The 15585-nt window shown below is 49.8% G+C and overlaps 1 protein-coding gene across 1 annotated transcript in view; it reads left to right on the top strand.

Annotated features, from left to right (window-relative positions):
* Window positions 1-15585, top strand: part of LOC134988777 (transient receptor potential cation channel subfamily M member 2-like) — a 448705-nt gene that overhangs the window by 264804 nt on the left and 168316 nt on the right. The window contains exon 13 of the mRNA XM_063950574.1: window positions 8945-9063. Coding sequence (XP_063806644.1) covers window positions 8945-9063 — 119 coding nt within the window. The remainder of the gene's footprint in view (window positions 1-8944; window positions 9064-15585) is intronic.

Below are 15585 nucleotides of genomic sequence, written 5' to 3' on the forward strand. Positions count from 1 at the left end.
TGGATAAGTATGTTACCCTTAATTCCTTACCTCCCTAACCCTCCTTACCCACAGCCTTACCCTCTCCAGAGGTGCCTAACCCACCTTCCCCACAACCTAGCCCTAACCGTCTATCCCCCACTCCCTAACCCTCCCCAGTGGTGCCTAACCCTCCCTCCCCGAAGTCTAACCCTAACCCTCCCCAGTGGTGCCTAACCCTCGCTCCACAAAGTCTAACCCTAACCCTCCCGGGTGCTGCCTAACCCCCCTCCGCACAGCTAATACCTAACATTCCCTCTCCTGCAGCCTAACCCTAAACCTCCCCAGTGGTGCCTAACCCTCCCTCCCCGAAGTCTAACCCTCCCCAGTGGTGCCTAAGCCTAACCCTCGCTCCACAAAGTCTAACCCTAACCCTACCAGGTGGTGCCTAACCCTAGCACCCCCTCCCCACAGCCTAAACCTTACCCTCCCTCTCCCGCAGCCTAACCCCAAGGTCACTGTTTAATTACTAGCTGTGAATGTGACTTTAAAGCAAAACAGGTAATCAGACTTCTTTTGTAAAATTAAGTGTGTTGTTTGTTTAAACCCTAATATTAAGCATGTTTTGTGTGATTTGCATATGACAATAGTATGCTAGAACTGACTATCAAATAGAATTTCATCTTTATTACTCATATTCTGTGCAATATTCAGTGACAATCCGCTCTCCTCTTTTAGGTGAAGCTTTTAAGCACAAAAATAGGTCTATTTTGTAGCATCACCCATCTTATAGTACAGACATAGGCAGCCATTGGCACTAGCGCCACAAGTGCAAGCAGATACTGTGAGTGGTACCTGGAGAGGCTATGCTATTCCTACTATACACTAAGCAAGATGCAATGCTCTTCCCCCTTCACTCAGAAGGTGGAGTGTACTAATTTCCACATGCTGCTTGCGATATTTGCACATTATTAATGCTGCAATGTTCTAACTCACCGACTTCCTTATCGCCGGTATGTACTAAGATTTGTCTGCCTGCGCTTCCATTGCGGTCACAGACTTCTTTGCAGGTTGAACACTCTGCTAGTATGTCAAGCAGCTTGTGGATTAGGATAATAATGTATCATTCCAATGTTGCTAGCATGCTGCCAGTACTGTGTGGTTAAAATCAATTAAAGGTTTGTTACTTTGTTATAACTCGAGTGCCATTAGACTGATACATTATTATTCTAATCCACAATTTGCTTTCAGCATATTCTTTTGATGCATGTAACTGTTTCTAAATTGATTGCCAATATAGCAATTCATAAATACGACACTCTCCTGATACTATACTATTTTACTGCCCTGGTGCCTTCCAGGGTATTTTCACACCACATATAAGCTTTCCAAAAATGGCGGCACTCTCGGGACTATATAAATGAACGTCAAAGACACTAAGGCCTGTTCAACATTTCGGTTCGCTGGACCTTTATCAAGAAACCGGGTACTAGATAAAGGTCCAGCGGACCGAAACGGTGAACAGACCTTAGTGTCTTTGACGGTCATTTATATAGTCCAGAGAGTGCCGCCGTCTTTGGAAAGCTTTATATATATATATATATATTATATGTAGCCATGCCCATCTATGTCGCGATGCATGTGCACAGGTATTAGGGCATAATGCGAATGTGCTACACTGCGACTGGCCACATCAGTGTGGCGAGTCACAAGTGAGGTGTGTTCGCATTATGCCACGATGCATGCATACGCATCGCAGCATAGATGAGCATGGCTACATCTGTGTGTGAGCAGCGCGGGGGGGGGTATCGGGGGATACAGGGGCAGTATTGTGTAGCTTTGCCTAGGGTGCCTAGAAACCTTGCACCGGCCCTGGTCACAGCAGCTACCAGGAACTGATCTAGACTGATGGCAGCTGCAGCACTGCCAGTCCTAACTTGTGTCCTACTATATCACCTGGGAGATCTATTATAGCTTTACAGATTCCCCCACTTCTAAATTTTCACGAAAATATGTTGTATTTCTCTAACGTCCTAGTGGATGCTGGGGACTCCGTAAGGACCATGGGGAATAGACGGGCTCCGCAGGAGACAGGGCACTTTAAGAAAGAATTAGGATACTGGTGTGCACTGGCTCCTCCCTCTATGTCCCTCCTCCAGACCTCAGTTTGAACCTGTGCCCGGACGAGCTGGGTGCACCTTAGTGAGCTCTCCTGAGCTTGCTAGGAAAGAAAGTATTTTGTTAGGATTTTTTATTTTCAGAGAGATCTGCTGGCAACAGACTCTCTGCTACGTGGGACTGAGGGGAGAGAAGCAGCCCTACTCACTAGAAGATAGGTCATGCTTCTTAGGCTACTGGACACCATTAGCTCCAGAGGGATCGTACACAGGAACGCACCCTTGGTCGTCCGATCCCGGAGCTGCGCCACCGTCCCCCTCGCAGAGCCAGAAGACAGAAGCCGGCGTCAGAAGCAAGAAGACTTCGAAATCAGCGGCAGAAGACTCCAGTCTTCATATGAGGTAGCGCACAGCACTGCGGCTGTGCGCCATTGCTCCCACACTAAACCCACACACTCCGGTCACTGTAGGGTGCAGGGCGCAGGGGGGGGGGAGAGAGGGGGGGAGGGGGGGGGAGAGGGGGGGGGCGCCCTGGGCAGCAATTAGGTACCTCTTGGCAAAAGCAGCATACATACAGTTGGGCACTGTATATATGCATGAGCCCCCGCCATAATTTTACACAGAAACGCGGGACAGAAGCCTGCCGCTGAGGGGGCGGGGCTTCTTCCTTAGCACTCACCAGCGCCATTTTCTCTCCACAGCTCCGCTGAGAGGAAGCTCCCCAGGCTCTCCCCTGCAGAATCACGGTAGAAGAGGGTAAAAAGAGAGGGGGGGCACATAAATTTGGCGCAAAAACAGTATATACAGCAGCTACTGGGTTAACACTAAGTTACTGTGTGATTCCTGGGTTATATAGCGCTGGGGTGTGTGCTGGCATACTCTCTCTCTGTCTCTCCAAAAGTCCTTGTGGGGGAACTGTCTTCAAATAGAGCATCCTCTGTGTGTGTGGTGTGTCGGTACGCTTGTGTCGGCATGTTTGACGAGGAAGGCTATGTGAAAACAGAGCGGGTACAAATGAATGTGGGGTCGCCGCCGACACCCGATTGGATGGATATGTGGAAGGTTTTAAATGATAATGTTAATTCCTTGCATAAAAGGTTGGATAAAGCTGAAGCCTTGGGACAGTCAGGGTCTCAACCCATGCCTGATCCTACAGCGCAGAGGCCGTCGGGGTCTCAGAAGCGCCCACTATCCCAAGTTGTTGACACAGATATCGACACGGATTCCGACTCCAGTGTCGATGGCGATGTTGCAAAGTTACAGCCTAAAATGGCTAAAGCCATCCGCTACATGATTATAGCAATGAAAGATGTGTTGCACATCTCAGAGGAAAACCCTGTCCCTGACAAGAGGGTTTATATGTATGGGGAAAAAAGGCAGGTGGTGACCTTTCCCCCTTCACATGAGTTAAATGAGTTATGTGAAAAGGCTTGGGAATCTCCAGATAGAAAACTGCAGATTTCCAAACGGATGCTTATGGCGTATCCTTTCCCGCCAACGGACAGGTTACGCTGGGAATCCTCCCCTAGGGTAGACAAAGCTTTGACACGCTTATCTAAGAAGGTAGCCCTGCCGTCACAGGATACGGCCACCCTAAAAGATCCTGCGGATAGAAAGCAGGAGGGTATCCTGAAGTCCATTTATACACATTCAGGTACCCTGCTAAGGCTGGCGATTGCGTCGGCCTGGATGTGTAGTGCTGTAGCAGCATGGACAGATACCTTATCTGAGGAACTTGATACCTTGGACAAGGATACTATAGTACTGACCCTGGGGCATATAAAAGATGCTGTCCTATATATGAGAGATGCCCAAAGAGACATTAGCCTACTGGGCTCTAGAATAAATGCAATGTCGATTTCCGCCAGAAGGGTCCTGTGGACTCGGCAATGGACAGGCGATGCCGACTCGAAAAGGCACATGGAGGTTTTACCTTACATGGGGGAGGAGTTGTTTGGGGACGGTCTTTCGGACCTGGTCTCCACAGCTACGGCTGGAAAGTCAAATTTTTTGCCATATATTCCCTCACAACCTAAGAAAGCACCATATTATCAAATGCAGTCCTTTCGATCACATAGAGGCAAGAAAGTCCGAGGTGCGTCCTTTCTTGCCAGAGGCAGGGGTAGAGGAAAGAAGCTGCACAACACAGCTAGTTCCCAGGAACAGAAGTCCTCCCCGGCTTCCTATAAATCCGCCGCATGACGCTTGGGCTCCACAGGCGTAGCCAGGCCCGGTGGGGGCACGTCTCCGAAATTTCAGCCACAAGTGGGTTCACTCACAGGTGGATCCCTGGGCTATAGAGATTGTGTCTCAGGGTTACAAGCTGGAATTCGAAGTGATGCCCCCTCACCGTTACCTCAAATCGGCCCTGCCAGCTTCCCCCATAGAGAGGGAAATAGTGTTAGCAGCAATTCACAAATTGTATCTCCAGCAGGTGGTGGTAAAGGTTCCCCTCCTTCAACAGGGTAGGGGTTACTATTCGACAATGTTTGTGGTACCGAAACCGGACGGTTCGGTCAGACCCATATTGAATTTAAAATCCCTGAACATATACCTGAAAAGGTTCAAGTTCAAGATGGAATCGCTCGGAGCGGTCATCGCAAGTCTGGAGGAAGGGGATTTTATGGTGTCTCTGGACATAAAGGATGCTTACCTTCATGTCCCCATTTATCCACCTCATCAGGAGTACCTCAGATTTGTGGTACAGGATTGTCATTACCAATTCCAGACGTTGCCGTTTGGTCTGCCCACGGCACCGAGAATATTTACCACGGTAATGGCAGAAATGATGGTGCTCCTGCGAAAGCAGGGAGTCACAATTATCCCATACTTGGACGATCTCCTTATAAAGGCGAGGTCCAGAGAGCAGTTGCTGATCAGCGTAGCACGCTCTCGTGAAGTGTTACAACAGCACGGCTGGATTCTGTATATTCCAAAGTCGCAGTTGATTCCTACGACTCATCTGCCCTTCCTGGGCATGATTCTGGATACAGACCAGAAGAGGGTTTATCTCCCGATGGAGAAGGCTCAGGAACTCATGACACTGGTCAGAGACCTCTTAAAACCAAAACAGGTGTCGGTGCATCACTGCACGCGAGTCCTGGGAAAGATGGTGGCGTCATACGAGGCCATTCCCTTCGGCAGGTTCCATGCGAGGACCTTTCAATGTGACAAGTGGTCCGGATCGCATCTACAGATGCAACGGCTGATCACCCTATCCCCCCAGGGCCAGGGTGTCTCTTCTGTGGTGGCTGCAGAGTGCTCACCTTCTCGAGGGCCGCAGATTCGGCATTCAGGACTGGGTCCTGGTGACCACGGATGCAAGCCTCCGAGGGTGGGAGGCAGTCACACAGGGAAGAAATTTCCAGGGTCTGTGGTCAAGTCAGGAGACTTGCCTTCACATCAATATCCTGGAACTAAGGGCCATATACAACGCCCTAAGTCAAGCGGAGACCCTGCTTCGCGACCAATCGGTGCTGATTCAATCAGACAACATCACCGCAGTGGCTCATGTAAACCGCCAAGGCGGCACAAGGAGCAGGGTGGCGATGGCGAAAGCCACCAGAATTCTTCGATGGGCAGAGAATCACGTACGAGCACTGTCAGCAGTGTTCATTCCGGGAGTGGACAACTGGGAAGCAGACTTCCTCAGCAGACACGACCTCCACCCGGGAGAGTGGGGACTTCATCAAGAAGTCTTTACGCAGATTGCAAGGCGATGGGAACTGCCACAGGTGGACATGATGGCATCCCACCTCAACAAAAAGCTACAGAGGTATTGCGCCAGGTCAAGAGACCCTCAGGCGATAGCTGTAGATGCACTAGTGACACCGTGGGTGTTCCAGTCGGTTTATGTGTTTCCTCCTCTTCCTCTCATACCCAAGGTACTGAGAATCATAAGAAAAAGAGGAGTGAGAACAATACTCATTGTTCCGGATTGGCCAAGAAGGACTTGGTATCCAGAGCTGCAAGAAATGCTCACAGAGGACCCATGGCCTCTGCCTCTAAGACAGGATCTGTTGCAACAGGGGCCCTGTCTGTTCCAAGACTTACCGCAGCTGCGTTTGACGGCATGGCGGTTGAACGCCGGATCCTGGCGTCCCAGAGAAGAGCCTGGGTGTTCAGGTGTTTATCAGTTGTGATACACGTTGAGTATCCTATAATCAAATATTCACAAATACTGACTTTTTTGAGTGAGAGTGAGATAGTGAAACCTTTGTTTTTTGATGACTCAATGTACACAAACTTTGTTTAATGTACACATAGTTATAAAAAATATTGTCTAAAATGACCTCCAGGCTGTGTGTATAAGGGCCCTCATTCCGAGTCGTTCGCTCGGTATATTTCATCGCATCGCAGTGAAATTCCGCTTAGTACGCATGCGCAATATTCGCACTGCGACTGCGCCAAGTAATTTAACAATGAAGATAGTATTTTTACTCACGGCTTTTTCTTCGCTCCGGCGATCGTAATGTGATTGACAGGAAATGGGTGTTACTGGGCGGAAACACGGCGTTTCAGGGGCGTGTGGTTAAAAACGCTACCGTTTCCGGAAAAAACGCAGGAGTGGCCGGAGAAACGGAGGAGTGTCTGGGCGAACGCTGGGTGTGTTTGTGACGTCAAACCAGGAACGACAAGCACTGAACTGATCGCAGATGCCGAGTAAGTCTGAAGCTACTCTGAAACTGCTAAGTAGTTTGTAATCGCAATATTGCGAATACATCGGTCGCAATTTTAAGAAGCTAAGATTCACTCCCAGTAGGCGGCGGCTTAGCGTGTGTAACTCTGCTAAAATCGCCTTGCGAGCGATCAACTCGGAATGAGGGCCAAGGTGTATATAAAACATAAATGCATTCTGTGCTTAGATTTAGGTCCCATCGCCATGATATCTCATTATGGTATGCAATTATTCCAAAATACGGAAAGATCCGATATCCAAAATACTTCTGGTCCCAAGCATTTTTGATAAGGGAGACTCAACCTGTATATCACATTTCTGTGTCGCAGCGCCCTTGTATACTGCAATACATAGGCACAATCACTCATTCACTTACAGCCAAGTTTCATCAACACCATCTCAACAATACAGTGTATCCAGGAATTTCTCATTTGGGCCGGGATGTACTAAAGGGAAAAATGTGGTAAAACCCGCGTTTTTTGGAATTTTACCGCATTTTCATATGTACTAACCTCTGGCCGCCGCGTTTTTGCCCCTGAGGGTATCGTCATCTTTTGATGGCCTATGGGCTTCTTACGACCGGCCACTGCATCCTGCCGCCCCGCGCCACTGACGCCGACACCTCGGCATACCTCCGTTAAGGCAGCCCTGGTCCCGGAAGGTAAACGCCTCCTCCCCCTAGCAACAAAGCCGGAGGTCCTTCCGGCTGCAGGGGGGAGGAGGCGCCGGGGACAGTCTGCTGCTGCTTCCCGGCATGGGGGGAGTGTGGAGAGCCCAGAGAGGTAACGGGGACCCCCCGAGCACCACCTCACAGGTATTGCAGGGGGCCTCCGTCACAGCATTGCGATGTTAATCACATATGTTAGTACAGTACATATTCGATTAGCATCGCTGCGGTAGGCGGTGAGGGGCGGTGATGTAGGTTACTACAACCATGGCCTTGGTCACAATGTAGATCCCAGAGTTATCGCTGTAGTGGGGTACATAGCATTCACACAATGCAGGGGGGGGGGATGCTGTAGAGACAGACATTAATGTGCCGAGGAAGACCCCCTGGGTTTCTCATCTCCAGACCCTATTTCCGGCAGGGGTGAATAACAATATTGATTTTGAGTCTTTTTCCAGAACCAGGTATTCTGAATCTATGACATGTATCTGCTGTAGTCTGTACATACCTCCCAACTGTCCTGATTTCTGTGGGACAGTCCCGTTTTCTGTGGACTGTCCTGCTTTCCCACCCGCAGCCTGTGGTGTTCCGCGGTGGGTGGGGGACAGTTGTGAGGCTCCTGTCATGCGCACACCATCAGAGACAGAGGGACTGGAGGCATGCCCCCTCAGTGATTAAAATGGGGGGCGTGGCTAGCGATTACAGTATAGTGTGACACCGCACCCCTTTTTCCAAAGCCACACCCCTTTTGGGTACACGGAGCTTTGCTGTGACAGGGAGTACCAATCTGCTGATTGTGAATGGTGTGTGTCCAGTGAGATGCTTCTCCACTCTTTGTAGCCAGGAGTATATAGGTGTAACCTAATGTTCATTCACTTACAGCCCATAGGGGACAGCGGTGTGTGTAACATACTGTACGTCCCCCCTGGTCTCTATGAACATGAGAGTTCTCATAGGATATTAGTAGCAGAGACTGTGATGGAATGTGGGACTAGTCATCAGGTCCTATTCCTATACAGGATAAAATATATTATTATGTGGACACAATGAATACATACAGAAGTCAGGGCTGTGTCCTCATACATCATTACTGCAGTAACACCAAACAGCCCCTCCCACCGCGCCAGGTCCCGTGAGCCTCCGCTAGCGTCAGGTGTCTTCGATTGCTGAAAATGCATTTTAGACGCGACGTGCTGTGAGTAGGAGGCACCAGGGGACTGTGCTGAGTAATGTGATATATGACACTTGTATATCATTGTCAGTAGCAGCCATGGACATGACTGGCCGGCTTCCAAACGCTTAGCAGGTCACTAATTGCTGGCCGTCCCAGTCAGAACCCAGCTGAACCCGGCCTCTGGATAGAAATGACCTCTCTCAGGTCTGGCACTGGGGACTCCAGCAGGGAATCACCTTTATCTTCCGTGTCACTGATGACCCTACCTCACAGCTTTTCTTTTACTGTATGTGAACATGTGTTTTCTCCCGGTGAAGATTCTTCTGACGCTCAGGTTTCTCTTTTTGCAGTTATTTTATGACCCCGCCCAGTACGGGTTTGTGACAAATGCATACCGCTACATCACCAATTTCTGGAACCAGATAGAAGTACTTGCATTGTGTTTCTTTGCTGTGGGGGTCATCTGCAGGTGAGATTGTAATCAAAGTTAGATGATGAGCTGTCTCCATGTGGAGTTAGAGTTGGGCTAAATTTAATAACATGCAGTTTGTCAGCCTGTCATTGATTGGTGGCTTTCACCAGTGAATTTAAAGCAGCAGATAAGAAAATGTGTAATATCATGCTTCACCTTCCGCTACTATTCCTGCTTCACCTTCTGCTTCTATTCCTGCTTCACCTTCTGCTTCTATTCCTGCTTCACCTTCCACTTCTATTCCTGCTTCACCTTCCGCTTCTATTCCTGCTTCACCTTCCGCTTCTATTCCTGCTTCACCTTCCGCTTCTACTCCTGCTTCACCTTCCGCTTCTACTGCTGCTTCACCTTCCGCTTCTACTCCTGCTTCACCTTCCGCTTCTACTGCTGCTTCACCTTCCGCTTCTATTCCTGCTTCACCTTCTGCTTCTATTCCTGCTTCACCTTCCGCTTCTATTCCTGCTTCACCTTCCACTTCTATTCCTGCTTCACCTTCCGCTTCTATTCCTGCTTCACCTTCCGCTTCTATTCCTGCTTCACCTTCCGCTTCTACTCCTGCTTCACCTTCCGCTTCTACTGCTGCTTCACCTTCCGTTTCTATTCCTGCTTCACCTTCCGCTTCTACTCCTGCTTCACCTTCCGCTTCTACTGCTGCTTCACCTTCCGCTTCTATTCCTGATTCACCTTCCGCTTCTATTCCTGCTTCACCTTCCGCTTCTACTGCTGCTTCACCTTCCGCTTCTATTCCTGCTTCACCTTCCGCTTCTACTCCTGCTTCACCTTCCGCTTCTACTGATGCTTCACCTTCCGCTTCTACTGCTGCTTCACCTTCCGCTTCTATTACTGCTTCACCTTCCGCTTCTACTCCTGCTTCACCTTCCGCTTCTACTGCTGCTTCACCTTCCGCTTCTATTCCTGCTTCACCTTCCGCTTCCATTCCTGCTTTACATCTGCTTCTATTGCTGCCTCACCTTCCGCTTCTATTGCTGCTTCACCTTCTGCTGCTTTTTCCTGCTTCACCTTCTGCTTCTACTCCTGCTTCACCTTCTGCTTCTATTGCTGCTTCACCTACTGCTTCTATTCCTGCTTCACCTTCCACTTCTATTCCTGCTTCACCTTCCGCTTCTATTCCTGCTTCACCTTCCACTTCTATTCCTGCTTCACCTTCTGCTTCTATTCCTGCTTTACATCTGCTTCTATTCCTGCCTCACCCTCCGCTGCTATTCCTACCTCACCTTCCGCTTCTATTCCTGCTTCACCTTCCGCTTCTATTCCTGCTCTTCACCTTCCGCTTCTATTCCTGCCTCACCTTCCGCTTCTATTCCTGCCTCACCTTCCGCTTCTATTCCTGCTTCACCTTCCGCTTCCATTCCTGCTTCACCTTCCGCTTCTATTCCTGCTTCACCTTCCGTTTCTATTCCTGCTTCACCTTCCGCATCTTTTCCTGCTTCACCTTCCGCTTCTACTCCTGCTTCACCTTCTGCTTCTACTGCTGCTTCACCTTCTGCTTCTATTCCTGCTTCACCTTCCACTTCTATTCCTGCTTCACCTTCCGCTTCTATTCCTGCTTCACCCTCTGCTTCTATTCCTGTTTTACATCTGCTTCTATTCCTGCCTCACCTTCCGCTGCTATTCCTGCTTCACCTTCCACTTCTATTCCTGCCTCACCTTCCGCTTCTATTCCTGCCTCACCTTCCGCTTCTGTTCCTGCTTCACCGTCCGCTTCTACTCCTGCTTCACCGTCCGCTTCTACTCCTGCTTCACCTTCCGCTTCTACTCCTGCTTCACCTTCCGCTTCTACTCCTGCTTCACCTTCCGCTTCTACTGCTGCCTGCTTCACCTTCCGCTTCTACTCCTGCTTCACCTTCCGCATCTACTGCTGCTTCACCTTCCGCTTCTATTCCTGCTTCACCTTCCACTTCTATTCCTGCTTCACCTTCCACTTCTATTCCTGCCTCACCTTCCGCTTCTATTCCTGCCTCACCTTCCGCTTCTGTTCCTGCTTCACCGTCCACTTCTACTCCTGCTTCACCGTCCGCTTCTACTCCTGCTTCACCTTCCGCTTCTACTCCTGCTTCACCTTCCGCTTCTACTCCTGCTTCACCTTCCGCTTCTACTGCTGCTTCACCTTCCGCTTCTATTCCTGCTTCACCTTCCACTTCTACGCCTGCTTCACCTTCCGCTTCTAATGCTGCTTCACCTTCCGCTTCTATTCCTGCTTCACCTTCCGCTTCTATTCCTGCCTCACCTTCCGCTTCTATTCCTGCTTCACCTTCCGCTTCTACTCCTGCTTCACCTTCCGCTTCTATTGCTGGCTCACCTTCTGCTTCTATTGCTGCTTCACCTTCTGCTGCTTTTCCTGCTTCACCTTCTGCTTCTACTCCTGCTTCACCTTCTGCTTCTATTGCTGCTTCTATTCCTGCTTCACCTTCCACTTCTATTCCTGCTTCACCTTCCGCTTCTATTCCTGCTTTACATCTGCTTCTATTCCTGCCTCACCCTCCGCTGCTATTCCTGCCTCACCTTCCGCTTCTACTCCTGCTTCACCTTCCGCTTCTACTGCTGCTTCACCTTCCGCTACTATTTCTGCTTCACCTTCCGCTTCTATTCCTGCTTCACCTTCCGCTTCTATTCCTGCTTCACCTTCCGCTTCTACACCTGCTTCACCTTCCGCTTCTATTCCTGCTTCACCTTCCGCTTCTATTCCTGCTTCACCTTCCGCTTCTATTCCTGCTTCACCTTCCGCTTCTATTCCTGCTTCACCTTCTGCTTCTACTCCTGCTTCACCTTCCGCTTCTATTGCTGCCTCACCTTCTGTTTCTATTGCTGCTTCACCTTCTGCTGCTTTTCCTGCTTCACCTTCTGCTTCTACTCCTGCTTCACCTTCTGCTTCTATTGCGGCTTATATTCCTGCTTCACCTTCCACTTCTATTCCTGCTTCACCTTCCGCTTCTATTCCTGCTTTACATCTGCTACTATTCCTGCCTCATCCTCCGCTGCTATTCCTGCCTCACCTTCCGCTTCTATTCCTGCATCACCTTCCGCTTCTATTCCTGCTCTTCACCTACCGCTTCTATTCCTGCCTCACCTTCCGCTTCTATTCCTGCCTTACCTTCCACTTCTCTTCCTGCTTCACCTTCCGCTTCTATTCCTGCTTCTCCTTCCGCTTCTATTCCTGCTTCACCTTCCGCTTCTATTGCTGCTTCACCTTCCGCTTCTACTCCTGCTTCACCTTCCGCTTCTACTGCTGCTTCACCTTCCGCTTCTATTCCTGCTTCACCTTCCGCTTCTATTCCTGCTTCACCTTCTATTTCTATTCCTGCTTTACCTCTGCTTCTATTGCTGCCTCACCTTCTGCTTCTATTGCTTCTTCACCTTCTGCTGCTTTTCCTGCTTCACCTTCTGCTTCTACTCCTGCTTCACCTTCTGCTTCTATTGCTGCTTCTATTCCTGCTTCACCTTCCGCTTCTATTCCTGCTTTACATCTGCTTCTATTCCTGCCTCACCCCCGCTGCTATTCCTGCCTCACCTTCCGCTTCTATTCCTGCTTCACCTTCCGCTGCTATTCCTGCCTCACCTTCCGCTTCTATTCCTGCTTCACCTTCCGCTTCTAATCATGCTCTTCACCTACCGCTTCTATTCCTGCCTCACCTTCCGCTTCTATTCCTGCCTCACCTTCCGCTTCTCTTCCTGCTTCACCTTCCGCTTCTATTCCTGCTTCTCCTTCCGCATCTATTGCTGCTTCACCTTCCGCTTCTACTCCTGCTTCACCTTCCGCTTCTACTGCTGCTTCACCTTCCGCTTCTATTCCTGCTTCACCTTCCGCATCTATTGCTGCTTCACCTTCCGCTTCTACTCCTGCTTCACCTTCCGCTTCTACTGCTGCTTCACCTTCCGCTTCTATTCCTGCTTCACCTTCCGCTTCTATTCCTGCTTCACCTTCCGCTTCTATTCCTGCTTCACCTTCCGCTTCTATTCCTGCTTTACCTCTGCTTCTATTGCTGCCTCACCTTCTGCTTCTATTGCTTCTTCACCTTTTGCTGCTTTTCCTGCTTCACCTTCTGCTTCTACTCCTGCTTCACCTTCTGCTTCTATTGCTGCTTCTATTCCTGCTTCACCTTCCACTTCTATTCCTGCTTCACCTTCCGCTTCTATTCCTGCTTTACATCTGCTTCTATTCCTGCCTCACCCCCGCTGCTATTCCTGCCTCACCTTCCGCTTCTATTCCTGCTTCACCTTCCGCTTCTATTCCTGCTCTTCACCTTCCGCTTCTATTCCTGCCTCACCTTCCGCTACTATTCCTGCTTCACCTTCCGCTACTTTTCCTGCTTCACCTTCCACTTCTACTCCTGCTTCACCTTCTGCTTCTACTGCTGCTTCACCTTCTGCTTCTATTCCTGCTTCACCTTCCGCTTCTATTCCTGCTTCACCTTTTGCTTCTATTCCTGCTTTACATCTGCTTCTATTCCTGCCTCACCTTCCGCTGCTATTCCTGCTTCACCTTCCGCTTCTATTCCTGCCTCACCTTCCGCTTCTATTCCTGCCTCACCTTCCGCTTCTATTCCTGCTTCACCTTCCGCTTCTATATTCCTGCTTCACCTTCCGCTTCTATTTCTGCTTCACCTTCCGCTTCCATTCCTGCTTCACCTTCCGCTTCCATTCCTGCTTCACCTTCCGCTTCCATTCCTGCTTCACCTTCCGCTTTTATTCCTGCTTCACCTTCCGCTTCTATTCCTGCTTCACCTTCCGCTTCTATTCCTGCTTCACCTTCCGCTTCTATTCCTGCTTCACTTCTGCTTCTATTCCTGCTTCATCTGCTGCTTCTATTCCTGCTTCAGCTCCTGCTTCTATTCCTGCTTCACCTTCTGCTTCTCTTCCTGCTTTACATTTGCTTCTATTCCTGCTTCACCTTCCGCTTCTATTCCTGCTTCACCTTCCGCTTCTATTCCTGCTTCACTTTCTGCTTCTATTCCTGCTTTACCTGCTGCTTCTATTCCTGCATCACCTTCTGCTTCTATTCCTGCTTCGCCTTCTGCTTCTATTCCTGCTTTACATCTTCTTCTATTCCTGCTTTCTATCCATTGGTCAAAGTCACCGATCATCAATGGCTTTGACAAACCGCGTAATAGTAAATCTACCACATGGTATTGGTGCATTGCCCCTGGGTGGTGGTAGAGATGACCTCGGGATAGGCAGAGATGGTCAAGGCATAGGAAGAGATAAACTGGGCATTGGCAAAGAGGGTTTCGGAACAGGTGGGAATGGTCAAAGCAATGGTAGAGATAGCCTGGTCTAAGAGTAGGCAGTGATTGTCTGGGTTTAGTAGGAATGGTCTGAAGTAGGCAGAGATTGCTTGGGTGATGGTCTGGGTCAGGGGCGTTTTAAGAGAGGAGGAGGCCCATGTTCAGCCTCCTCCGTTCCGGTCCCCTCCTCTCTGCCCGTAGCACTGTAGAGTCTGAGCACTAGAGGGCTCAGACTCTACTGCGCATACGCAGATCTCCGGGAAAATGGCACGGCGGCCATTTTCCCTGAGATTTCTCTACTGCGCATGCGCAGAACTCTGTGAAAATGGCTGCTGAGCCATTTTCATGAAGTTCTAATAGCACTGCGGATGCCGGCACTGGACTTCGGAGGGGTGAGTATTTTAAAAATGGGTGCAGCGGTGGGAGCCCCCTCTGGACTCAGGGGCTCGAGTGCACCGCACACACTGCACCCATTATAGAAACGCAAGTGGTCTGGGTGTATGAAGAAAGGGGCTAGGTGTAGGCAGAGATGGACTGGGTGTAGGTTGAGATGGTCTGGGGGTAGGAGGAATGGTCTGGGCGTAAGTAGAGTTTATCTGGGCATAAGAAGGGATGGTCAGGGCGTAGGCAGGGATGGTCAGGCTAGGCAGAGATGGTCTGGACATTGGCAAAGATGGTTTCAGAATAGGTAGAGAGAGCCTGGGTCTAGGCAGAGATGGCTAAGGTCTAGGAAGAGATGGCCAGCGCATAGACAGTGATGGTCAGGGCGTAGGCAGAGATGGTCTGTGCATCGGCAAACATGGTTTTGGAATAGGTATGGATGGTCAAGGCATAGTTAAAAATAGCCTGGTGGAAGCATAGATGGTCAGGGTGTAGGTAGAAATGGTCAGGGTGTATGTAGAGATTGCATACTGTAGGTGTAGGAGGGATGGTATGAGCGTAAGCAGAGGTGGTCTGGGAGTAGGCAGAGATGGCCTGGGTGTAGGAGGGAGGGTATGGGTGTAGGTAGAGATGGTCTGGGTGTAGGTAGAGATGGTCTTAGTGTATGCAGAGATGGACTGTGTGTAGGTAGAGATGGCCTGGGTGCAGGCAGAGATGGTCTGGGTATAGCTAGAGATGGCCTGGCTGTAGGCAGAGATGGCCTGGGTGTAGGCAGAGATGGTCTAGGGAGCATAGGTAGAGATTGTCTGGGAGTAGGTAGAGATAGTCAGGGAGTAGGTAGATTGTCTGGTTGTAGGTTGCGATGATCAGGTCATAGGCAGGGAATGTCAAGGCA

The sequence above is a fragment of the Pseudophryne corroboree genome, chromosome 2, assembly GCF_028390025.1.
Source record: "Pseudophryne corroboree isolate aPseCor3 chromosome 2, aPseCor3.hap2, whole genome shotgun sequence".
Lineage (NCBI taxonomy): Eukaryota > Metazoa > Chordata > Amphibia > Anura > Myobatrachidae > Pseudophryne > Pseudophryne corroboree.